The sequence below is a fragment of the Colletotrichum paranaense genome (assembly GCF_030867605.1).
Source record: "Colletotrichum paranaense strain IMI 384185 chromosome Unknown Scaffold_9.1, whole genome shotgun sequence".
NCBI lineage: Eukaryota > Fungi > Ascomycota > Sordariomycetes > Glomerellales > Glomerellaceae > Colletotrichum > Colletotrichum paranaense.
The window spans coordinates 865,421-880,223 of NW_026848967.1; the positions used below are offsets into that span (position 1 = coordinate 865,421).

The 14,803-nt window shown below is 53.4% G+C and overlaps 5 protein-coding genes across 5 annotated transcripts; 2 read left to right on the forward strand and 3 right to left on the reverse strand.

Moving 5' to 3' along the window:
* Positions 1-2,953: 2,953 nt before the first annotated feature.
* On the reverse strand, positions 2,954-3,691 carry CPAR01_11037 (chaperonin 10 kDa subunit; the record flags this gene model as incomplete). Its single annotated transcript, XM_060495296.1, has 3 exons — positions 2,954-3,016; positions 3,298-3,525; positions 3,689-3,691. 3 exons carry the CDS (start codon positions 3,689-3,691, stop codon positions 2,954-2,956), a joined length of 294 nt encoding a protein of 97 aa, XP_060345644.1.
* Positions 3,692-4,349: 658 nt separating this feature from the next.
* CPAR01_11038 (uncharacterized protein) lies at positions 4,350-7,004 on the reverse strand (the record flags this gene model as incomplete). The annotated part of the gene is made up of 3 exons (XM_060495297.1): positions 4,350-4,996; positions 5,047-6,391; positions 6,753-7,004. 3 exons carry the CDS (start codon positions 7,002-7,004, stop codon positions 4,350-4,352), a joined length of 2,244 nt encoding a protein of 747 aa, XP_060345645.1.
* A 3,439-nt stretch (positions 7,005-10,443) lies between these two features.
* Positions 10,444-11,037, reverse strand: CPAR01_11039 (50S ribosomal protein L11; the record flags this gene model as incomplete). Its single annotated transcript, XM_060495298.1, has 2 exons — positions 10,444-10,779; positions 10,906-11,037. 2 exons carry the CDS (start codon positions 11,035-11,037, stop codon positions 10,444-10,446), a joined length of 468 nt encoding a protein of 155 aa, XP_060345646.1.
* A 473-nt stretch (positions 11,038-11,510) lies between these two features.
* CPAR01_11040 (uncharacterized protein) lies at positions 11,511-12,839 on the forward strand (the record flags this gene model as incomplete). Its single annotated transcript, XM_060495299.1, has 4 exons — positions 11,511-11,533; positions 11,597-11,812; positions 11,875-12,676; positions 12,735-12,839. 4 exons carry the CDS (start codon positions 11,511-11,513, stop codon positions 12,837-12,839), a joined length of 1,146 nt encoding a protein of 381 aa, XP_060345647.1.
* A 796-nt stretch (positions 12,840-13,635) lies between these two features.
* Positions 13,636-14,676, forward strand: CPAR01_11041 (histone H4; the record flags this gene model as incomplete). Its single annotated transcript, XM_060495300.1, has 4 exons — positions 13,636-13,775; positions 14,250-14,337; positions 14,416-14,478; positions 14,569-14,676. 4 exons carry the CDS (start codon positions 13,636-13,638, stop codon positions 14,674-14,676), a joined length of 399 nt encoding a protein of 132 aa, XP_060345648.1.
* Between the last annotated feature and the right edge of the window lie 127 nt (positions 14,677-14,803).

The window sequence follows — 14,803 nt, forward strand, 5'->3', positions numbered from 1 at the left end:
GCTTAACATCACAAACGTAGCCGCCAGCCGCCCAGCCGCCTTACTGCGTCAAACGTGCATTCTCAACCCTCAGCAGCGTTGGGTTGCTTACTGACTTTTTGGGACCGGCCCCCCCCTTGAACATGCCCCCCATATGTCCCCCCAACCCCTGAATCAGAACGAAAAGAGGACCAGCAAACGACTGGCTCCCATTCATCGCTGACAAGATCCTCGAAAATCTCGCAGCCCAACCTTGTTCTCCACAGTTTCCGCGGTATCTCTCTCTCAGTCTCCCTCTCTTCAATCCATGATCCACGGATCCCTGCCTTGCTGTGGACTTTCCCTGGTGGCCCGTGAGACGACATCACAGAGGCAAGAAAAGGGGTGGTGGTCTTGACTTTCTGGCAGGCCAGCGTCTAGACTTTCCGACTCGTGGCTCACTGGCCGCTCTGCCCGCCAAAATGTAGCTGGAATCCACCATCTGTCCGGGAGACCCATCGGATCTCACATTCATTCACATAGAGCCTCACCGGCTCACTCTCATTCATCGTGTTCTCACTCTCCATCACTACCTCTCCCGCGGACCATGACCATGGACCGTGGTGGCCCGTGAGTTATGAACCCATAAACCCGTAAGATTCCCACTTTCCATGTGGACATGCACAATTTCGGAGCGACTCCTCTCACACCCATCTCGCTTCTTTCTTGATTTGATCAAAGTTGTTTAATTATGTTTATCACGCTTACCGGTGTCCCCCCTCTCAGCTTTCTGCTTGTGCTCTCTTTTTCTGCTCTGTATATCGCGCGCATTTCCGTACTGCCTGGTTCCTAGTCATCTACCTTATCCATACCTATAACGGTCGAGGCTCAGCTTGCTACCAGTGGCCGCCGCACAAGTTCTTACCTATTATGTATATAGTATCCATTTTCTGTTGATTACGTCCGAATTGTCCCAGGGTCGTGCTTGCCCATTCATCACCGGGGAAGAAAGCCGCGTCCGAAAAGGACAATCCTATTGTTCTCCCTCCACTGAGGAGGGCGGGGCCCAGTAGATGGCCAGACACGTTTCCTCTCTCATCAACGAGCATTCCAGCACTGCCCAAAGTGTGACCAGGGAGGAAAGAACAATGGGCAGCGAGAAGTGTACACGAGCAGAGTTGGTCACTGGTGAGACAGGAATCGACATGATAGAAAATGACTCGGGCACAGGCCGAGCCTCAATCGCAATTCCACAGCCCACAGCCGTACGACGGTCCGCAGCCCGAGAGTGCGCGGCGTCCCCAGATGAAAATCTTGGTTGCAATTCCAATATCAAGCACTGCGGCACCTCCTCTCTGTGTATCCACTGATGATTAGGTTCGTCTTTCCGCCCACTCGCCCGTCCCGAAGGAAATAGCTTGTTTGTCTTGCACCGCCCACACTCGCGGGTCTCGCAGCAAGACATGCCTACCTCAACTCGCTCTCCCCTTACTGTGTACCGAGTATGTCTGTCTGTTTTGTCCGATGCCTTGCCGCTGCGTCCGCACTATTTCTGAACTACACGGCCAAAACTTGCCAAGCCAGAATATCTCAGACATTGATCGAATCCCAGAACTTGAAACTTTCCAGTTCCCATAGTGCTTTTTCACTAGTCGTCAAAAGTCAGACACCTTGTTTTGGTATGCACGTGTGCCCCTCGTATGTGCGCATCCGAGAGAGAAGGGATGTGTCGTATTGCGCTGCGGCTGCTTGCGCAAAACGATTGTTCCCGTCTTGGCGAAAAGGGATCAAGCCCACCAACGTAGGTAGGCGAGTTAGATGACGTACGTCATGTCGTGGCCGTTTGTTGTTTACTGCTACTCTCCTGATGGGCTCTACAACCATCCCAAGCCAAAGCTTTGCTTCTTATCCCCCAATCTGGCAACTTTGTCTGGGGTTTCTGGGTTGTCTCTGATCGGGCTGCCTGAGCCGACGATGGTTGATACGATCCGTTTCCCTTGCTAGGCATCACCGCATGCTTAATCCATGAAGCTTGACCGGATGCGTTCGGTGAAAAAACACACCATGCCCGCTTTAGCTTCTTGGTCATGATAAGCTGTCATGTTGAAGACGCTTGACTCTGTCTGAAAGGAGTAGAGCATTGTCTAAACTCTGCAAGACGTGGTTGAGATGGTGTCGTACTATTCACCAGGTATTCTCAATGAATGAAGATCCCCTCTTAGCCGCGTCCTGAAATACACCCATCTCTGTAGTATGTTGTCTATGATTTGCTCATAGTAACTCCTCGCAGCAGTCATGCGTCGAGGTCAGTTGTTAGGTGCCACGACTATACTAAGCGCAACCACACCAGCCAACCATAGCTTGCTACGAGAACATCACATCGGACGACTTGAGGCATCAAGGCGAGAAACTTGGTGGCAGAGAGGAGAGGTTTCTTGATGAATCAAACCCCGCCGAGGGAGGAGCGGTTCCAGCCTATAAGAAGAGCAGGAGCAAAGAAGAGAGGGACACGGTTTGTGTCACTCCTCTTACTCAACTCGGAGTCCCTCCACTCCATCTCCTATGCATTTCCCCGACTCCTACTTCGCGGAAGCTAAATCACACCTACTATTACACCACACCCCAAAAAAGTCTCTATGCAAAGGGCCAAACCAGTCACTCCCTCCATAATACAGTTTTCCAGCGTTCATTGGTTGAATATTCCAGGTAAATTGAATACTGGGTGGGGGGCTATACACCCTCCCTTACTTCGCTCTCATTTTTGGAGTTTCTTTTGATACACGGTATTGTACACACGCCAAAGACCTCGTGGGTATCTTTTACACTTTTTTATGATTTGAGTCGTTTCTGGCAGATTTCTGTTTATGACTCGTTGATCTTGGCGAGGATCCTAGGTGAAGGGAATCACGTTAGTGACCTTGTCTTTCTTTTGGTATAACATATCGAACTGCTTGCTGGCTGAAAGGGTTTGTGTGGTAAAGGGATTGGTGTAAACTTACTCGCTGTCACGGAACAGGTGGTACTCCTCCTCACCGACCTTGACGGGGGAGCCGCCGAACTGCATCACATCTTGTCAGCCCATCGGATCCATATGTTGTGCTTGTTCAACTAAATCGCCCATCCTGTCTTCACCCGCACACATCATCCCATCATTCTATTTCCACTTCCGCCGACATTATGCGGCGAAAGAGATGTCAAATAAAGAGGTGCAGGCTACTGCACATTCCCGAATGTCACCACCTTTCACGGGCCAGGTCGCGGAATTAGGGAAGCAGAGAAGCGGGTAGGATCGATGACTGGCGCCGCAGTTGAGGTTGCTGTCAGGGATCGAAAACGTACCTGGGGAATCAGGACGCGGTCACCAGAGGCGACACCCATGGGCAACCGCTTGCCGTCTCTGTCGAGGGCACCGGGGCCGACGGCGAGGACCTTGGCCTCGTTGAGCTCCTTGACGGAGGACTCGGGAAGGAAGATGCCGCTGGCGGTCTTGGTCTCAGCCTTGACGCGCTGGACGAGGACGCGGTCGAGAAGGGGCGCAAGGGCGCGGATGGAACGGAAGGAGGCAGACTGCAATGCGTCTTGTCAGCGAAATGGTTTTGCGAGATGTTGCATTGCTGGCAATGGCGGCAGACAATATCAAGGGCTAACATGGGGATGCCCGTCGTGCTGCCGACTTAAGGGGAAGGCTGCTGCCAGAATTGCGGCGTAGAATTGAGGGGTGCCAACGTACCATTGTGACTGTTGTGATGGAATTGACAGCGAAAGCGGCAACTTTGGTCTGTTGGGAGGGATTGGGCGGATGACGATCGGTGAAGTGTAGAATCGATACGGGGGACGAACTTTAAGCCTTGAAGCTATTCCAAGAGCTTCCAGAATGTCAACAATTTTTTGGGCCGATCGGCCAAAGGATTTCCCGAACGCCCCACCGTTACATACCCCTGGATATCGTCCGATTGGCTGTATATGCCGAGGATGAATGAGGTACTTACCAATCGATCATATCGCATTTGACGTACGGACACAGACCATCCACGGATGAAGATGAGTTGCTACCTTACTGAGACTTGCCTCAGGACGGGACATCTCGTGATATCACTTCATCACGATGAGCTAGGTCAACATATTGAGTCTTTTCTGAATAGTATTATCTACCTATCTAATTCAATCGCTTGATCCAAGGCCGTGAGCGGAGCCGCAGCAACATCTACAAAACCTCGAGACGGACTCCGATACCACCCAAGCTCCAATATCATCGCTGTGTCCCTAATCACGAGGGGCTCATGTCATTCCAAGTATCTTCCACATCCTGTCCCATTCCAAAACCCCATCTACAACCGGTTAAACGCCTTTCAGACATGCAATTTGTGTTGACCGCGCCCGTGCTGTGAACCCTACTTCGGGGGCTGTGGTGGCTCAAGAGTGTGAATGTGATCCTCTGCGTGTACAACGCGGCCCGGCTCGGGTTGCTGGCAAATGACTGTATTGGCAACCCAGGGCTCATCGAGAATTTCTTGCATAGTCGCACGATCCTTCACCTTGATCTCCAGCATGCGGCCAATGATGTGACGACTCTCGCGAGGGAGCAGGCGCAAGATCCTCCAGGGACCTCTTATGACCTCTTTCTTGTCGGCTGGTTGCTGGCCGTCAGACTTAGTCGAAGTCTGCGTCGAGCTGCCCTGTGCTGCACTCCCCTCGCCGTCCTTGGGAACTTCCTTCTGGTTCTCCTTCTGGCCTTCTTTCGGCTCGTGCTTGTGAGTATGATGCTTGCCGTCCTCGAAAATATCTCTCTGAGGAGTGTTGGAGAGGTCGTTGGCAGACTTTGACGGCATAATCAGCTTTCTGGGGTCGTGGCCTGGTGTGGGCTCAGCAGCGAAAAGCTTGAACGAGTTGTCCGTCATGCGAGGGACCTTCCACGGAAATCTGCGCAACGTCATACAGCAAAAGATAATTGCCAACGACCAAATATCGACGGCTTGGGGATCATATTTTCGTTCGTCGTAAACTTCAGGAGCCAGGTAGGGGTCGGAGCCCACGATGCCTATAATCAATCAGCAAATACGTCGAAGCAAGTTCCAATGGGTAACTAACCTGAAGCGAGGACAATGTCGCTCTCGAAAGGATACTTGTAAACGTGGGCACTACCAAAGTCGATGATTTTCATAATCCCATGCTCACTGACCACGACGTTGTCAAGCTTCAAATCCCGATGAGCAAGACCCATGCTGTGTAAATATGTCACACCGTTGAGGATCTGCAAGAAGCAGCAGCCGACTTCCTCTCGTGTCATCTTGCCAGTCATGACACACGCGAAAAGGTCAAACGGAGCGTACTCCATTACCTCGTACCACTTGCCCTTCTCCTGCAGAATATCCAATGTCTCGATAACATTGCCATGGTGTAGAGTTGAGCCAACGCAAAATTCAGCTGTCAGCTTCTTGACGTACTCTTTCTCGGTTTCATATGAATGTCTCGGTCGGAATTCCTTCACGGCGAAAACGACACCGTCATCACTGCGCTTCATCAAACGAACAGATCCTCCAGCACCCGATCCCAGGACTCTGCCGAGCTTTCCGTACTTCGAAGTAAGTCCGTGGTCGTCTCCGAAGGGAACATGTTGCGACCCTCTAGTAGGGGGTGTCTTGGTGCCTGATCGAACCGATGATGGGGAAGCTTCCCTCTTCATCTTGTGGTGTCCGCCAACCTTGAAAAACCTCTTCAGGTCGGCAAAGGAGCCTTGTCTGCTCGTGATGCTAGCCGAGTCATCGTGAGGAACCTGTAGCTCGTCGCCATGTCCCTTCATGCCCAAGAGCCCGGAGTGTCGTTTGTCGCTTACTCGGCCCAGACTTGAGGTAGAACCAGATGGCGACGACCCGTGTTTGTTTTTCCGGCGCGAGAAGACGAATCTCGAATCGATCTGGCCCCGCTGAGGAGCCGGAGCTGGTGGTTGACGTTTGTGAGCCGCATAAGGGTCGTTGGCATCTCCGCCTGGTGTCATCGGCTTAGAGTAGTACAATGAGGCCCGAGATGGACTAGATTCTCGCGAAACCGGCACTGATCCTCCAGGACCAACAGAGAACATTCCCCTCCTATGCGACCTCGTGTCGTGTGGTTGGTCTTCTGCCGAAGCTGATCGCTGAGGTACCTCCTCCGTCGACTTGCCTCGGACGGGCAACTCCTTCCTGGTAGATGATGGTGGTGAGTCCTGGGAGGACGAAGCCTGCGGAGTGATTACATGGGGGTCGCTCGTGGATGATTTGCGATCGTCATTTTGATCTCTACTCTTCCTGGCTGTCAGGTCTGAGGGATCGGTCCCCGCCGGGGTCAGAGGAGGTGACTGCATCGGATGCGCCGGACCAAACCGCGGTGATTTCGGTCCGCTGGAGTTCGGGGTTGGCAGTCGACTGTTGTCGGATTCCTCCTCTCGTGAGCCAACCTATAGGTGCCGGTGGTTAGTAAGAAGCAAGTTGTACAGGCTGGCGCGTGCGATGCAATGGCCGAGTGGTGTTGTCATGACAGATTAGGGGGGTAAGTGGGATGAGCATGAGACTGATCATTGGAGGTTCCGACGAGGAGCTCCATCGAGAAGAAGCCTCGGATGATTATAGCGAAGACGAGGTGAGATGTTGGGGGAAGACAAGTCTGAACGTCGAGGCAGTGTTGGTTGGGTGGAGGGGTAAGTATGAGACTTTGAAACACAAGGCATCAGGACGCACGCCCATGCCAACAGGAAACAACGTCAAGAAGCTCCGAGACCGCGCATAAACTAGAGAGTTATGACGGAACAGACTACTTACGCGTGATGCAGGTAGTGAGTATGGTTCGAAGCCAAAGACGTTCATCCGGCGCTGCTGCAACGGTGCACCTTGAAGGGACTTGGAGAGAGCTCTAATTTGATCGGGCGTTACTTCGGCCAAAGACTCTTCACCGTCTCCGGTAGCGGCATCGGTGGGAGAAAGAGTCTCGGTGGGTGATGTCGTGGTGACGGCTGGCGTTATCTCTTCGACGGAAGAAGCGAAGCGGACGGCGGGAGCATCTTGAAGGGGCATATTGTCGTCTTTGTGGAGATTTGGGTTATCTGGAGGATTGCGGGTGATTTCTAGGCATTGCGCACAGCGGTCAGCACAAGACGGGATCTGCGTTGAGGATAAGATACAGGCTTGGGGTATGAGCGTATGTGTGAGAGTGAGCGTGGACATGGGACATTGGGCGAGTGAGTGTTTGTTTGACTGTGACATGCGCAACAGACGAACCGAGGGCGGGGTTGCGCGCGCCGGAACAGACGGAAGGATATGGCGTTTGTACCTGGGACTTTGACGTCCTCTTTCTGAGGATCGCGGGCGGGAGACGGGGTAGCCATGGGCTTGGCTATAGCTGCGGGCGGTGACTGTTTGTCGTCTGCAGCTTCTCTGGAGTCGAAAAAGGACGATGATGACAACGGATGGCGGGGAAGAGGAGCGAGAGGAAAGAAAACCAAGACCAAACAACGACAACACGAAGGGCCGAGCCTGGGAAAGAGAAAAGTACGGATACCCAGGACTAGGTGGATGAGTGAGGTGTGGATGCCAATTGCGGATGGTGGGGCACTTTGAGATGCACTAAGACTAAGAGTCAATGGAAGTACCTAATCATTGCGTACCTGATGGGAAGGTACTGGTCAAATGCACGGCATGGGTACTAACGGAGTACCTAGACGTTGCAAAAAATCGAAGGTCCTTGCCGGAGGGTCTCTTCCTTGGCTGTGATTTGACATGTGTTGTTCAACAGCGTTGTCGCATTCATCTCACTTCTTTTTCTGTACTGACCTGGCCCAAGAACGAGGTCACCTAAAGAGACATTGCCGGTATGTAGACACCGGGACCCGAGGAGAAAATATGATAGTGAGAGCCCGAACCCGGTGCAGATACGTATCGCGGAATCTCGAGTGCGCTGTTCACGGGTCCGTCTGACCTCCCGTAACCCGTGCCGAGCCAAGTACTATGATCTGGAAGGTATTATAGAGGGGTATACAAAGGTGGGAGGGTCAGCAAGTACACGATACTTGTGCTAAGTGAGTGAGCCTGAAAAGGATGCAATCTGAATGGTCAACTGGATTGTTATCCATTCCTTATCGGGGAAGCGGTGGCCTGGATAAGACACGGTGACATGACACTGGAGCACCAGGGCCGCCGAAAGGGAGCCGAGAAAAGTGAAGGGGGGCGCCACTGGGCTGGAGACTGGAGGTGTTATTTTTACGGCTTGGGAACGGGAGAAATACTTGGCAATACCCCCCAAAATCATGGATGCATTGCGCGTATCTGCATCAGGAACCCGGCCCAAGGAGAGAAGGCCCTTGCCTGCCCTGGCCCCATGGCAGCTCCTGTCCCTGTGGTGATCGGAATATTCTATATTTTTTTTTTCTTACCTCATGACCAGCCAGTTCTAATTTTCTGGACTTGTCCTTTCATGGTCCCTCGGTGATCGGCTTTTTCCAAGATCCCTCCCGAGAGTGCCTTCACCTCAGACCGCCTGTCTTCAGAGTGCCCCCAATATGCGCCGGGGGTCGGTTTCTCGGCTTCGCATCCGTGACACATGCGACAGCTGTGAGGCGTTGTTATTCGGCGGCTCGGCGGTACCTGTCGGTAACATGTTTACCGTTTTTACGAACCTCGCAGCACACCAACGAAGACTCATCCATGGATGTTGATGGTTTTTGCCTGCTTCGGCCGCAGCCCGATCTCCACAAGGCCGATGACTCTTTTAATTCCTCGCGCCTCTTGAAAAATCTTTTCTTTTGGTTCAGGCTCTTCATTCCGCCGACGGTAACCAGGGCATACCCGTCCACAAGGTCAACGAACGCCAATGCGCGCCAGATGATTCGACAATGCACCTCTTGTCTAGGCCGGGACGAACGAGTCAAGCCTGCTAGAAAACAAAAGCACACCAATCCCAAGTCGTCTTCGCCCTCCTTCAGGCTTCAACATATGAACAACAGATTACCTATTACCTCTGTGAAGGTTGAACGCACATCCGACGGCCCACCAAAAGAAACCCTCGTCGCTCACCGGCTTCTACGAGCCGCGAGGTCTAGCTCTCTGTCAGCTTCCGGCAAGTAGGAGTCAAGACGGGGGTTACGATGGAGTGATGGACAGGAACAGACGGAGCTTTGCTCCCCATCTTCCCCAACTGCCCACTAGCCCGAGACTCACTTTCAGAGCACATGCCGAGACGTACCTTAACTGGCCTGCCTTCGTCCCGCCCTTCCGCCCTACGAACACCGCCGCATCTCCGGTCCCAGACCGACGAGCCCAGCTGCCCCAGCACAGTGGCGTGGTTGCTGATGTGTTGCACCTGCAGCATGAAAACGGCCACTGTTCCGTCACATCACCGGCTTCGAATCGGTCCCACACTGACGAGGCTTGGAGGCGCTCTTGCAGATGACAGGCTGCTGCTGATGGAGCCCTTTATCCAGGCACGCTGCAAAAGAGGACCGCCTTCCAGGGGCACCAGGTGGGAAAATCTCCATCGGCATGGCCCTGGCATTGTCTAGATCTGGGCCTGCATTTCGTCGCAACCAGCTGGCCTCCACCGACGGAGCTAAAGCATCTGCCACTGGGACCCGTTATCCAATACTGCACAGCAAGTACCTTCTTGCGCAAGCTTCTTGGAGGAACCGCCGCATTATAGGACAGGCAAGGAACTGCCTACGACACGCTTCACTGACAATGAGGAGGAAGACGTGTAAGCCTTTCAGTCTCGACAGATTTGTCGATCTCGATTGCGAAGCTTCGAGAGACTTTGAACCATCTCTTCCCCACCGATGTGCTGGCTTTGCCGCTTGCATATCAGTTCTAGACCGCTGATCGTACATTTGACTTCGGAACGACCTTGTCAACTATCCCCCAATCCTGTGGTTCAGCACGACACAATGAGACTTTCCCCTCACACCATCTCAATTCGACATACAAAGTTCTGGCGGGCCATGATCCAATCCGCCCGGCGACTTACTCAAGCAGGCGTGCAACAATTAGCATTTTGTCATAATCTCTTGGTTCTACATCGATTCTTCCCTTCCGAATCCTTAGACAACGGCCAGACAGCTAGTCGTTTCGGTCTCCCACGGACGGTTGGCGTACTCGCACTATCGTGCGCAAGTAGAAGCGTGAGAACGGACTTCGCCTCAAAACGAGACATATATTCAACGTCACTGCTCAGTTGGGACTTCTGGGGCGCATGAAGCATCCCTTCAGGCGTGCCATGTTCCGACCACGCGGCGCTAGTGTATGAACGTTTTTTTGTCACCGTGCTCTGCCTTTGCTTGGCGGTTGAGATTCTCATCGTACAGTACCTCCTGTCTGCTATGATAACGTCGCCTCGTCTCGATCCTCTAATAATTGTACATGGGCACGCTCTTCTTCGTTTGAGATGGTATACAAGTGGATGCTTTCTTTCCGCGCCTGACTCCGTTTTTATACGTGGTTGAAAATAGACTGTTGTAGGACACGTGCTCTATGGCACGACGTTGATACCGATGGACTTGCACTGGTAGATGACGGAGCGGCAGATGGCCTCGAGGCTGAGACCCGATAGACGCATTTCCGTCTGCTTGATCTTGGCGATCTCGTATACGTGCTTCAAGCTGACGGTGCCGACCGTCTCCTTTCCGGGGTTGGTTGCGCCCTTCCGCTTGCCCTTCTTGCCGACCGGCACCTCGGCGGCGTTGAGAAGAAGCCAAGATGTGTGAGGTGTGCGGATGTCAAAGTGGAATGATCGGTCGCCTCGGACAGTGACTCGACAAGGCATCGGCGTGCCGGTGATGATGTGTGCTGTCCTTGCATTGAACTCCTATCGATTGAGCAAAGACACGTTAGCATTGATCTCAACCATGGCATAACCAACCCCTTAAAAGCACAGATGTTGGGCAGAGAGTGGCATGTGTTGCTTCATCAGAGTCCCAAGGGCAAGTCTCACCTTGCAAAAATCCATCGACTTGACACCCTTGCTACCCAGCGCAGGACCAACAGGCGGACTCGGGCTGGCCTGCCCGGCGCCCACGATGAGCTTCACGACCTGGTCGGCAACTGTCGCTCCTCTCTTGGACATGGTGACGGATATACAGACGAGTCTGCTCGTTGGGGAAAAGGGGGGGGACGGGTGGGTGGTGATGGGCAGGTATATTGCACCGCGCGACAGACAACCAAGCTTCAATCAATCAGACCTGATGCTGCACCTTTTCGGAGGTGGAAAATTTAGGAGCCTTGAAGCACCAGCCACGCGCCAAAGGTCCAAGCGACCGGGATGCTCGGGGGAGCGCAGGATCCACCCTGGTCGCATTAGCCACAGTTTCACCGTCATTGGGTCGTGGGATGACCCCTCGGCCCCTCCGCTGGCTCTTGTTTGGGGCGGTCAACTCAACTTCTTCTCAACTCGGTTTTCCTCTTAAGAACACCACCAAGAAGCTTGTTTCTCTTGTTACCCGTGTATAGACCTGCTGCATTTTACCGCCATCGACGACCACCCTTTATACCCCTCCCGTTTCCATCCGTCGTCACCCGTTCACGCGTCCTGCCGTCAACATGTTCAAGTGGGCGCAACAAAAGTAATTAGTGTTTGCCGTCCCTCAATGTTGCGTCAGCCAAGGCTAACCTTTTGATTCTGCCAGGCTCGCCGATGTGGCAGGTACCCAAGAGCCCATCTACGGCCCAACAGCTATCAGATCCGTCGCCGAAGAGGCCAAGACGACTACCCACACGGAGACCACCAAGGATGACTTGAAATGGATTGCGGCCGACTCGACCTCTGTTGAGACGCAGAGCTTCTACCTCATGGGCGACAACGGACACCTTGGGCTGGCCCAAATCATCTACAGCAACGTTGGGTATGGGATAGCTTCCTTGTCTTTCACACCTGTCTCTTTATGCTGACCCTATGTTCAAACAGTGGCATCCGCACAACATGCCAGTTCAACGCCAAGATCTTCTACCCCAACAAGTCGAAGCCGACGCTCTGGGAGACCACACAGCTCAGCCACTACGAGGTGAGCGAAGACCGGATGTCCTTCTACGCCGATGACTGCGCCGTCGAGCTGTCCGAGGACGGCACCTACTACACGATCAAGAGCATGAACTCGGAGAACGCCATTGTCAACCTCAAGGTCACCCGCATGTCGCCCGGCTTCCACGCTGGCAAGACGGGCAAGACGCTGTTCGGCACCGACATGTCGAAGCCCTGGGGCACCATGCGCCACGCCTTCTGGCCGCGCTGCATCACCGAGGGCACAATCACCACCAAGGACGGCGCCGTCGACTTCAAGGGTCGGGCCTTTTACGTGTACGCGCTGCAGGGCATGAAGCCTCACCACGCGGCGGCCAAGTGGAACTTCGTCGACTTCCAGGGCCCCAACTACTCGGCCGTCATGATGGAGTACACCACCCCTCCCTCGTATGGTTCGACCACGGTCAGCGTTGGCGGTATCGCCAAGGACGGCGAGATGATTTACGGTGGCGTCACGCAGACGGCCAAGCACACCAAGGCGAAGAACGATTCCGTCAACGAGTGGCCCGAGCCCGAGGAGATCAAGTTCACTTGGTCCGGCACGGACAAGGATGGCAAGGCCGTGGAGGGTGTCATTGAGGGCCCTCTGGGCGAGAGGCTGGACAGAGTGGACGTACTGGCTGAGGTCCCCGGCTTCGTCAAGAAGATAGTAGCTGGCACGGCCGGCACTAAGCCGTACATTTACCAGGTAAGTCCCCGGCTCGAGCCCCTAGTGGCTCAAGGAACCAAGCTGACAACGATTACAGTACTGCCCGACAGAGAAGAAGCTCACTTTGAAGCTCAAGATTGGAGACCAAGAAATCTCCGAAGAGGGTCTCTGCTTCAGCGAGGCCACCTTCATCTCCGAATAGACGTATGGACAATGAAACGACGGCGATGAAATTCTTGGGTAGTTGTTGCCGGTCTGGTTAGGCGTTCAGATGGGGGCTATGGTCACTCGTTGAATTGGGTACGCATACTTGTTCTATAAAGTTGTTCTAATACAAATACACACTTTCAACATTCTGAATATGTCGTGCAAGTTTCTGATCACTGAAAATCCTGTGCTCCCGCAGCCAGCATAGCTCCTCGTGCCAAAGTGCTCCAGCTCTCAGCTATCCGAAAGCTGGGGCATCACATAGACCCCGACCCCGACCCCGACTTCAGAGTTTCTATCTTGAAACAAGACATATGACAAACATTCGCCGGCAAGTTCCCTGCACCTGCATTGCGAGCGATGAGTTTTGACAGTGTGTGGTGTGTGGTTCTACGGTGTTTTTGCACGGGGCAGTTCAGCACGGGCCATGTTGAGCCGATAAGACTCGCGACGTGACCGATAAGGCAAGGCAGAAACGTCCCTGCCGCACCTGTCTCCATTGGATCGATGGCAGGTACCTACCTACTACGCAGTAAGTCCACTGCCCTGCATCCAGTACTTCTATTGTCTCTGGGTACCTCAAAACCTCCTTAGCTTACGGTTATTCCCCCACATAATCGCTGCCAACTCCCCCGTCCCAAGTCCCCAACAGCAGTCCCCAAGCGGCGCGTCCACCCACCCACCCACGGATCCTCACCTTCACCTCCCAGTTCGGCGATTCACGATCTAAAAGAAAGCACCAGCAATATTCCTCATTCCACAGTCTACACTGACTTCATCACTATTTCACCATGCCGCCCGCGCCCGCATTTCGCGGCGGCCCGTGGGCCTCGAGCTCCGGCGGCAAGCGGGGCACCGCTTCAAAGGTGCATCAAGGCGGCAAGGGCAAGACTGTGCTGCAGAACGCGGGGACCGGTGCAAAGAGACACCGGTAAGTGGTCTCCTTTTATCGATCTTCACTTACGGCAGGTGAGATTCGGCTACTGACTAGGAGGATTAGAAAAATTATGAAGGATTGTATCCGGGGTATTAGTATGTTGCACTTGACTCAGTTGACGGCTTATACACACTTGGATTTGAGGAGCTGACCCGGATTACTCGCTTAGCTAAGCCTGCTATTCGGTATGTTTTTCTTCCTTGATTGCAGGAAGTTTTCTCCTTGATTGAGAATCCTTGAGGCTCCCGGGTGAGGCGGATGGTCTCGGGGTTTCCCTGAGATGACGGTGATGAAGGGGACTTGAGTTGAGCTCTTCCTCGATCGAATCTCATTTCAGTCTCATCACGCACATCATCATCCTGGCCCACTTCACCTGCGTCTCTCTACCATGGCGGCTACCTACACCTACCTCCTTCCCCCTTCCCTTTGAGAAATAATTTTTAAGCTAACTGTCTTCTCTCACTTTAGTCGTCTGGCTCGTCGTGGCGGCGTCAAGCGGATTTCCGCCATGATCTACGACGACGCTCGTGAGGCCCTGAAGACCTGGCTCGAGTCTGTAAGCACACACTCTCATATAAACCGAATTCTGTTTGTTTGTTTTTGGCTTCATGAAAGGCTAACGAGTTACGAATAGGTCCTAAGAGACTGCGTGACATATGCGGAGCATCGGAAGGCGAAGACTATCACTATTCACGATGTAAGTCTCATGACCTGCCTCCGTCAGATTCTAGTGGCAGGGCCGGTGTTGTTCTGTGATGATTGGTATCTGAAATTTCCCTCCCCTTAGGTCTTGCATTCTCTGGCCCGCAAAGGCATGCCTATCTACGGCTTCGACCCCGATACCTTTGTCGACCCGAAGTCGCGCAAGGCAAAGGCAGCAGGTGTCCAGGGCTGAGAGGGGTTGGCCGGTTTACCTCCTCTTGTGTCTCTTCAAGCTTGAGAGAGGTAAGCTGTGAGTCAAAAACGCCAAAAAGGATTTCCACCATCAGTCAGAAAAGCGTGCCATCACCACAGCTATTTGT